The following is a 9,241-nucleotide window of genomic DNA, read 5'->3' as shown; positions in this document are numbered from 1 at the left end:
TTCTAAAGACTCATTTTAAGATGTAAAACAACAATAATAGATGACAAAAATCAATTAAAAATCTGTGTAATAACAGGAATTGTCCCACGTTATTGTTTTTAATGTACATGTAGAATCCTCATGTAGCAGCATCACCAAGAGTACCCTTGCAGTATGACAGAACCGTATTGTAGTGCTACTTAAAACGGCCAGGCGGTGGTAGTAAACACCCATTTAATTAGACAAACCACTGTAACTGAGGAGCCCGTCGAGGAGGCCCATCACGCAAGGCGTGTCGGTCCATATATACAAAACACGAATCCAAGAGCCCGCCTCTGACCGCACCTGATTGGTTGGCTCTTCTCACCGTCAGGGAACTCTCTTTCTGATTGGATAAGCTTCCTTTCCCCACAGCTGTGACAGACGCCACACGGCTAGCTATTTCGAAAACGAAACTGGCTCGTGTATGACTCCCGACTTCAAGAGGCTGCCAAAGAAAAACGAAAACAAGACGGGTATTAGATAAAAAATAAAAAAAAACGAGAAAGGCTGCGGAGGTGGAGGAACCTAACGGTAAGAACTCCACGCGGCGACATGTTTTTTTGAGAGGGAGGCAGGCCTGTGCTGTCAAAACCACGACAACAACAACACCTGAATCGGTTCTGCTGTGTTGTCTTCGTACTCTGACGTGTCTCTGCTATTTTCCTGTTTCAAATAACCACTAAACAGTCAAAAGGTTTTTCGTTCACCTCGTTTGGGTTTAGCCTCGTGCTATACTGCACTGCCTCCGAAAAGAAATATGACATAAACCCCCCGTCCTACAGTCTGTTATGGTCCTAAAAATTGTCTCTTCCTTTTTTTTTTTATAGCTGGTAATGTTGAGTAAATACCACAACTGGAGAGGACGTACTACACTGCAATGGAGGTAAGCTCGTTTCTGAATCTGACATACACCATAGCCCTGCTTTGAGACAGTATATGTACGTTAGACGTGTCCCCAGTTAATACATATTTCAATGATCTAAAGTATTTCTTCCCACCTACAGTAAAGACTAACTTAACATGTACAACGATGGTCCCTGATTTGTGATGTAAGGACAGATTTTTCTGTTGTATAAGCCGAAATAAGATGCTTCTTAAATCACTATTGTTGTACTTCATTCCTGCTGGGTTTCCATTGTTTTGTCATCATTGTGTTGTATATATTGTTCGTACTCTAAACCATGTAATCTTGGTCTTGAGTCAATACAATCTGTTGAGTCTCTTTGGGAACTTTGGTGGTTTTATGAGAGGCTGTGGTCTGGACTACATGGTTTCCATAATATAGGGCTTAAGTGTTGAATGAGTTGATTATTAACATATCATATGAGGTGTAAACCTTTCTCCCCTCCTCTTCCTCGTCCTGTTTACTCGTATGTGTACCTTCATCCCTCTTGCCCTCCCCTCATCTCTCCCTGCCGTTCTCTGGTCTCTAGTCTGTAGCAGTGGGCCCAGCTACCTGGTGAGACGTAAGCTGCCGTCACGATGGCGCACTTTGACACAGAGTACCAGCGCCTGGAGGCGTCCTACAGCGACTCTCCGCCTGGAGAAGAGAACCTGCTGATGCACGTGCCTGAAGGAGCCAAATGTATGACATGCAAACGCAAATCACAAACAAATCATGAAGTTATCACACACACAGAAACACACCTCACACTGATAGTGATGGCTAACACTGTTACTAATGTTGTAATCAATATTTTGCAGCCCAATGGCACCATATAGAAAACCTGGACCTGTTTTTCCAGAGAATATCCTTTTTACGTGGATTTGGCAGGTATTCCTAATGTGTTGTGTCCTTAGTGTCCATGACGCATGAATTGTGCTTTTAATACAAATCGTGTTGCTAACCTCAGATACATTCACAATATTCCTTAACGTCCGTTACGTCTATAATCTGCACCAGAAGAATGGATTCACCTGTATGCTGCTGGGAGAGATCTTTGAGCTGGTGTATGTATCCTATCCATCAGGAATTATGTTTTTGTGTCTGTCTGTGAGAAGTCCGTGTATGGCAGAGCTTGATGTAGCATGTCCTCTCCTCCTCCTCTCTTTCTCCTTGCAGTCAGTTGCTGTTTGTGGTTGGCTTCACCGTGTTCCTGGCTAACTGCGTGGACTATGACATACTCTTCGCCAACAAGTTTGTAAATCACACCGATTCATCTAAAGTCACCTTGCCTGATGCCTTCCTCACAGTGGATGTCTGCAGTGCCCGGTGAGTGTGACACTGTCATTTAGTCAATGATTGTTTCTTGTGATTGTGTTCGTGAGATAAAGAACCATCGACACTCAAACATGAATGTTTAAGACGTTCTCAGTATGTCTGGAGACCTTAATGCAGTTGGATGTATATGTCTTTGAATTATAAAAGTGAATATCTTCTCCCGCAGTATCCGAGACAATGCGTTTGTGATCTTCGTGTTGATAATCTCTGGGGTGTTTTGGCTACATCGCCTGGTCAAGTTCATCTACAACGTCTGCTGCTACTGGGAGATCCGATCCTTCTACATCAACGCACTCAAGATGACCATGGTGAGACAGACAAAAGACACTTGTTTTAGAAGGGTATTCAGAATATTTTATTTGCTGGCATTGTTTACATTTATTGTACCAACTGGTGCTTTTTTTTCCTCTTCAGTCAGAACTTCCCTATGCAACATGGCAGGAGGTTCAGGCCCGGATAGTGGAGATCCAGAAGGAGCACCAGATCTGCATCCATAAAAAAGAGCTGACAGAGCTGGACATTTACCACCGCATCCTCCGCTTTAAGAACTACATGGTTTGTCCGCTTGTGATGACATCTTAATCCCACTGTTTCGTTTCTGAACTATTCATGTCTGATGCAGCTACTTGCTAAAACAACAGAACAGTGTGACCTCAAACCAAAACCTTCTTCCTGCACTTCTCAAGGTGGCCATGGTGAACAAATCGCTCCTTCCTGTGCGATTTCGACTTCCTGCACTTGGGGAGTCTGTGTTCTACACCCGGGGTCTCAAATACAACTTTGAGCTCATCTTCTTTTGGGGGCCAGGTGCGTCCGTGCTGACGATGTGATTCATTTTCTATGTACAGCCTGTTTTTGTCTGTCCTTCTATGGTGTCATATTCAGGTGAAATGAACCATTTGCATGTACACGCTCATATATTTGCCTATTAGTCAAGGTTTAGAATTACACAGAAGCATTCTTTTTTATTTCCCTTTCGTTTTTAACCTTGGTTGCTCTGTAGGCTCTCTGTTTGAGAACGAGTGGAGCCTGAAATCAGAGTACAAGAGAGGAGGTAACAGGCTTGAGCTGGCCGACAGGCTAGCATCCCGTATCCTGTGGATTGGGATTGCCAACCTGCTGCTGTGTCCAGTCATTCTGGTGTGGCAGATTCTGTACGCCTTCTTTAGTTATACAGAGGTAAGTGGTTCCCACGCACACACACACACAAACCTTCTACATTTTATGTTCTCATTTAGTGCTCCAGACAATAGTTTGTTGTGTGTGTGTGTGTGTGCCTAGGTGATCAAGCGAGAGCCTGGTTCTCTGGGAGCGAGGTGCTGGTCTCTGTATGGTCGATGTTACCTGCGGCACTTTAATGAGTTGGACCACGAGCTCATGTCACGCCTCAGCAAAGGATACAAGGTCAGATGAGATAATAGCTTATCTCCTGCCACCAGTTGATGCTCTTTAGTTGCTTGTCCTCTGATACATTTTTATAAATGCAAAAACATGTCCTCTACGTGGCAGTGCAAAAACTGCTCTTAATACTGATACTGGTGCCTCTCATCAACTGCCTGTAAAGTTAATAATTAAATCTGCTTCCTCCCATTTCTCTTCCTCTTCCTTTGTTTCCTTCAGGCTGCATCCAAGTATATGAACTGTTTCCTCTCGCCACTGCTGACGGTGGTTGCCAAAAATGTAGCGTTTTTTGCCGGGTCTCTTCTGGCCGTCCTCATCGCCCTGACTATCTATGACGAGGACGTTCTCGCGGTGGAACATGTCCTCTCATCGATCACTCTGCTCGGAGTGTGTATCACAGTCTGCAGGTAAGGGAGTAATGTCACCCAGTTAGTCTGTCGGCTTTTCTGATCTAACTAAAAAAGATAGTTCAAACATATAATTATATCATTGTTAATTGTTGAGTTACTACCGTCGTCACCATAAAACTGAACATCAGAACCAGACTATTAGACACAAATCTTCAACTACGTGGGATGTTCGCGCTGTTAACCATTAGCCATTTCTTTATTGGCCCTTTAAAGCTACCCAGACTTGTAATCCCTTTAATGCTCTCCTGCAGCTTACTCTGCTCTATAACGGATGAGTATAAGAGGGTTTCCTTCCTTAAGTAGCTCTCAACTATCTGAAATCTTTTAAAAGCGCTTGATTGAAATAATTAGATATTTGGGAACAAGAAAACCCAGTTCTATATCTGTATAATTTTATCTTGCAAGATATTCCAGAACCTATCAAACAGGATTATTTATCAAGCACTTTTCCACAAATTAGTTAAATATGTTCCATTGATTTTTAAACCTCTTTAAGTTGTAAGACTTCTTCTCCATCACCTCTGTGTCTCTGTCTCTTCAGATCATTTATCCCAGATAAGCACATGGTGTTTTGTCCTGAGCAGCTGTTGAGGGTTATCCTGGCTCATATCCACTACATGCCTGACCACTGGCAGGGCAATGCACATAGATATGAGACTCGTGACCAGTTCTCCCAGCTCTTCCAGTACAAAGCAGTGAGTATGGATACTGAACTGGGAATAAATATCAAGAGTAATCACAAGGGAAGTTATCGAAACTGTGTTTTATACATGGTAGACATTTGAACATGTCATAACACGAAGAATATGAGGTGTAATTAATTAACATTAACGGTGGATGTAAGCCATTTAGATAATGCAGGTTTCAGTTTCCCTGCTAGTGTGTGAACTGGCTCATGGACGTGGCTGTCTGGGACAGTTATAAATGCATTCAAGCCATCATTAATGTTATTACTTACACTATGACAACTCAAAATGCCTGCTGTGAAAAAGACCTCTAGTTATTTTGTCAAATCCTCTCTGAACTGCTATTTCTATAACTGCTATTTTTCTAGAGAGTACACACAGCTCCTTTTCTCTAATTACCCTCTTTCCGTTATTTGCATTCATATCTAGAGAGTAAAACTAAAGATTTCTGCTGTTGGCTCTGAAGAAGCAGTAATGTTATTCTGAGGAAGCACCTTGTATTTATTAAGGGAATAGATTCACTCTACACTCCCAGATTGTCCCAGCTGGGGGCATTTAGAATCTTAAATCATGAAGTCAGTTCCTCAAGATTTAGTTTTACATAACACACTCAACTTACGAATCAGAGGTTCAGGATACTGTTGGTGTGATTGCTGAACCCTACTCGGCCACCTGAGTGTACAGTGTCAACCTTTCCCCGCTGTTTTTCCTCAAGGTGTTTATTCTAGAGGAGCTGATAAGTCCAGTCGTGACCCCAATCATCCTGATCTTCTGTCTGAGGAGGAAGTCTCTGGAGATCATTGATTTCTTCAGGAACTTCACTGTGGAGGTGATCGGGGTAGGAGACACGTGTTCCTTTGCCCAGATGGACATCAGGCAGCATGGACACCCTGCGGTGAGGGACGGCCACTTAAAGTGCAGCCACACAGACATACACTGATGAAAACGCACTTGAAAAATACCCGAATGACTTATCTTAAGACTGTGTGACATGCATTAGATTGAAATACAAGTGAAATAAGAGTCAAGTGTGTGCATCTGTGGGTTGACCCTCTCTCCTCCCTCTGTAGTGGATGTCAGCGGGGAAGACGGAGGCGTCTATCTACCAACAGGCAGAGGATGGGAAGACAGAGTTGTCTCTGATGCACTTTGCCATCACCAACCCCCAGTGGCAGCCTCCCCAGGAGACCACGCACTTCATCAGCCAGTTGAAAGAGCGAGTTCACAGAGAGGCCACAGGGGCAGACACACATCCACTCTCACTGTCCGAGTCTGAGGTACGGGGATAAACCAATATTCATGCCTAAGTATCACAGTGGTCATAAGTTAAATTCCATCGTTTACAGAGGCTGAATTTGAGTTACTCTCTCGTCTCTTGCCCTTTCTCTCACTCTCTCTTTCAGCCAAGGAGCCTCATTGCAAACCTTTTGGTGGGTCCCTCCACACTGACCTCCATTCATTTCGGCAGAGATGGCTCTTTGACCAATCAGGCAGCAGCTGGCTTAACCGATGGGGCATCTGCCTTACGCTCCCTTTCCCCAATCAGCAGTAGTCTTCACCTGAGAGGCAGCTTAAGTGCAGCTCACAGGGCTTCGGGCAACACGTCTACCATGAGCAAAGCAATGGCAGGCTCTGGGTGAGAACATTCTCCTTCATCATGCCCCAACTCCATTGAGGCTACATCTTTCTGTACAACACTAAATATAAAGTGGAGGCTAACTCACAGTTCAAAGTGCAAAATTTAAAAGAGCTTTATCTTTATAACCTAGTTTAAACCTTAATTTATAAGCAATACTCTCATCTTCCCATCCCTATCACCTCCTCTCCGTGTCCACATTTTCTCCTCTTGTTTGCAATCTCTTTCTATAGGACGGATGCTCGGACTGTGAGCTCGGGCAGCAGTGCATGGGAGGGTCAACTCACCAGTTTGTTCCTGTCAGAGTACGCCTCCACTGAGATGAGCGTCCACGCGCTCTACATGCATGAGGTAATTGGGAGGACAGGACAAAACTGAATGAAGCTTGTGTTGCCACATTTGTCTTCTCATATATCTCACAGATCTTCTCCGTCTTTGGTCCTACCCATTCTTCCTCCTCTCTATTTTGTCTTCCCTGTAGATACACAAGCAGCAGTCCCGTGGCGAGCTATCCCGTCACACGTGGCACAGGCAGGAGAGCGACGAAAGCAGTGACAGCATCCCTGATGAAGTGAGGAGCGAACCCAACCCTCACTCCAGACATTTCCCTCGCTCACACACTTTCCCCACCACAGTTCCCAGTCCCAGTGCCATTCCCACGTCAGCTTCAGCCATCAGCGGTACCACCCTGGGCCAGGAGGGGGAGTCATCACACAGCAGCGGCCAGCGGCGTCATAGTGGATCCCCCACAGGTACCCATCTTTTTGATTGTCTCTCCATCTTTCACACCACATACATTTGAATGTAATTCTTCTTAAGAAGTACTTTTCAACTCTGCTGTCTGTGTCCTTCTGTTTTCCAGACTCTTTTGGAGCAGGGGGGAAAGTAGTGAAGTCAGCCCGTGGTGTGCCCATGGGAGGGTGGGCAGAGGAGGGTCAGGCGGCACCGCGACACCACGACACACTACCAGAGGAGAGCTCAGAGGATGACATGCCTCCTCACATACACAAGGTGAATGCTGTATGTGTGTGATCAGAAGGGTGATGTTAATTTGCCTGATGGCACTGAAAGTATAATTTACATTCTTTTTTTTTCTTCCTTCTCTCACTTTAGATTACATAACCGAGCTATGTGAATAAGTATCAGCGTCCCACAACTCCACAGATATCCAGACACACATCCTCGTCCCTGACCTAAACCTTTTCCCAGGACTTACCGTCTGATCTGACACAGATGGAGATGGACATGTGCAAGAGCGGTGTACCGTGATTCCTACAAACACTTAACGGGGAAAATCACCTGGTCAAGTTACGACTGATGCCACCATCCACCATTCAAAGATACTATATGACTTACTACATGCCTAAACAGGGTAAATATCGGAATTGTGGATCAAAAGAGGACCTACAGGATCAAGTTATTTGTAATAGCCATCGATACCATCAGACTACGCTACACTCTTTTATAATGAAAGTGCATGTATTACTGAAACGTGTGAACACTTCATTCTTTGCACTGTGCCGCTGTAGAAAAATACATACCAATTTGCTCACAATGTGATCATAATAATCATAATTGTGCCGTCTTTATTTTTCTCTCTGAAATTTGAAGAATGTATGGTGTCTCTCCAACAATACCAGCATTCACCAAAATGTGTTGAGAACGATGCTGGTAACACAATGACTTTCATTTTGTGAATCTGTTATTGTACCAGTAGCGGGAGGCTATGTATCCCACCCTGTGCTCTGTATTTCAGCTGACATTCTGCCTCTTCGCAAAACATATGAAGGCCTCTAATTGTATCAAAATCACCTGACATTTTGGAACGGGATTTCTGGATTTCTTTCTGCATGTATCGCATAACACAGTTCATGTGAATTTTGTCAAATGTTCAGAAACTTTTCCAGAGTCTAGCTCAGTTTGCACAGATAGATTGTTGTTCAGAATATATACTTGTACAGCGTAGATCACGTGCACTGTGTAAATATATATTATCAGGTTATTTCACACAACAGTCATTCAGCTTAATTAAGTTATCAAATTTACACAATTAAAAGACCAACATGTTGTGATGTATAGCCAGACACATCTGATTCTAATCTAATTTAACCCAGGGTTCTTAGACAAGGCTATTTCAAGCATGTATATTGACTTCTGTGCCATACAAAATACCCTCAAGCACAAGTGCATGACCATCATAAACACATTCTTCTAAAGAGTTGGAACTCACCCCCTGAGAAGAATGACCATCCTCAACGTCCTGTTAATTAACAGCATGACTTTCCCCAGTTCTCATTGTTGTCATTAAGCAGCAATTCTTTAAAAGAAGAATTATGCACTTTAATAATCTGTTAATGGAGAGGGTGTCACTTAACTTGGATTATTTGTATGTATGTATAACTTAATTATTTTATTTATCAAAGGGATGTGCCATGATGATTGACCGTTGTGAATAAAGTTTTGGTTTTCTGCTGTGCACTTGGATGGGGATAAAGAAGCACGTTAATATGGTGAAGGGCAATGATGCATTGCTTCTGTGCTGTAATGTTAGATTCATGATTGTGTTTTTTTTAATACATCTTGTCTAATACAATTTTGTACAGCTGTAAATTCCTCCATTAAAGACAAGGCAATGGGGCAATGATTTTGTGTAGACTGCCAAGACAAAATGACACGGATAGTGACTTGACTGAATATGCATAATATTTAGTTGCATTTCTCATTGGCGTTAGCTTAGCCTAAGTTAGCATTCGGTGGCTAACTAGGGTTCTGTGGGTCGCTAGCTACTGTTAGCTGCTAACAACGCTATAAGGCATTTATGGATGGATTATCATGCAAATAACTTGTCGTGCAAAGAACCTTTTAT

At 43.3% G+C, this 9,241-nt stretch overlaps 1 protein-coding gene across 1 annotated transcript; it reads left to right on the top strand.

Annotated features, from left to right (window-relative positions):
• The first annotated feature begins 416 nt into the window (after positions 1-416).
• On the top strand, positions 417-9,019 carry atg9a (ATG9 autophagy related 9 homolog A). Its single transcript, XM_079174473.1, has 20 exons — positions 417-552; positions 849-904; positions 1,455-1,606; positions 1,726-1,769; positions 1,907-1,971; positions 2,084-2,233; positions 2,409-2,550; positions 2,657-2,797; positions 2,929-3,049; positions 3,246-3,421; positions 3,524-3,646; positions 3,863-4,050; positions 4,595-4,748; positions 5,455-5,634; positions 5,810-6,016; positions 6,143-6,375; positions 6,609-6,726; positions 6,857-7,127; positions 7,238-7,386; positions 7,489-9,019. The coding sequence occupies exons 3-20, from the start codon at positions 1,504-1,506 to the stop codon at positions 7,495-7,497; spliced, it is 2,574 nt and encodes an 857-aa protein (XP_079030599.1). The 5' UTR covers positions 417-552; positions 849-904; positions 1,455-1,503; the 3' UTR covers positions 7,498-9,019.
• Positions 9,020-9,241: the final 222 nt, after the last annotated feature.

This window comes from Pholis gunnellus, assembly GCF_910591455.1.
Source record: "Pholis gunnellus genome assembly, chromosome: 15".
NCBI classification, from domain to species: Eukaryota; Metazoa; Chordata; class Actinopteri; order Perciformes; family Pholidae; genus Pholis; species Pholis gunnellus.
Note: the sequence above shows the minus strand (reverse complement) of the source record. Positions and strands in the feature narration are given on the sequence as shown.

What these genes read in the sequence shown, in the direction of transcription:
- atg9a (XM_079174473.1), top strand. Translation starts at nt 1,504, where the DNA reads ATGGCGCACTTTGACACAGAGTACCAGCGCCTGGAGGCGTCCTACAGC. An exon ending in TCCGCTTTAAGAACTACATG is followed by an intron (nt 2,798 to 2,928) that starts GTTTGTCCGCTT and finishes GCACTTCTCAAG; the next exon opens with GTGGCCATGGTGAACAAATC. An exon ending in AAAGCAATGGCAGGCTCTGG is followed by an intron (nt 6,376 to 6,608) that starts GTGAGAACATTC and finishes CTCTTTCTATAG; the next exon opens with GACGGATGCTCGGACTGTGA.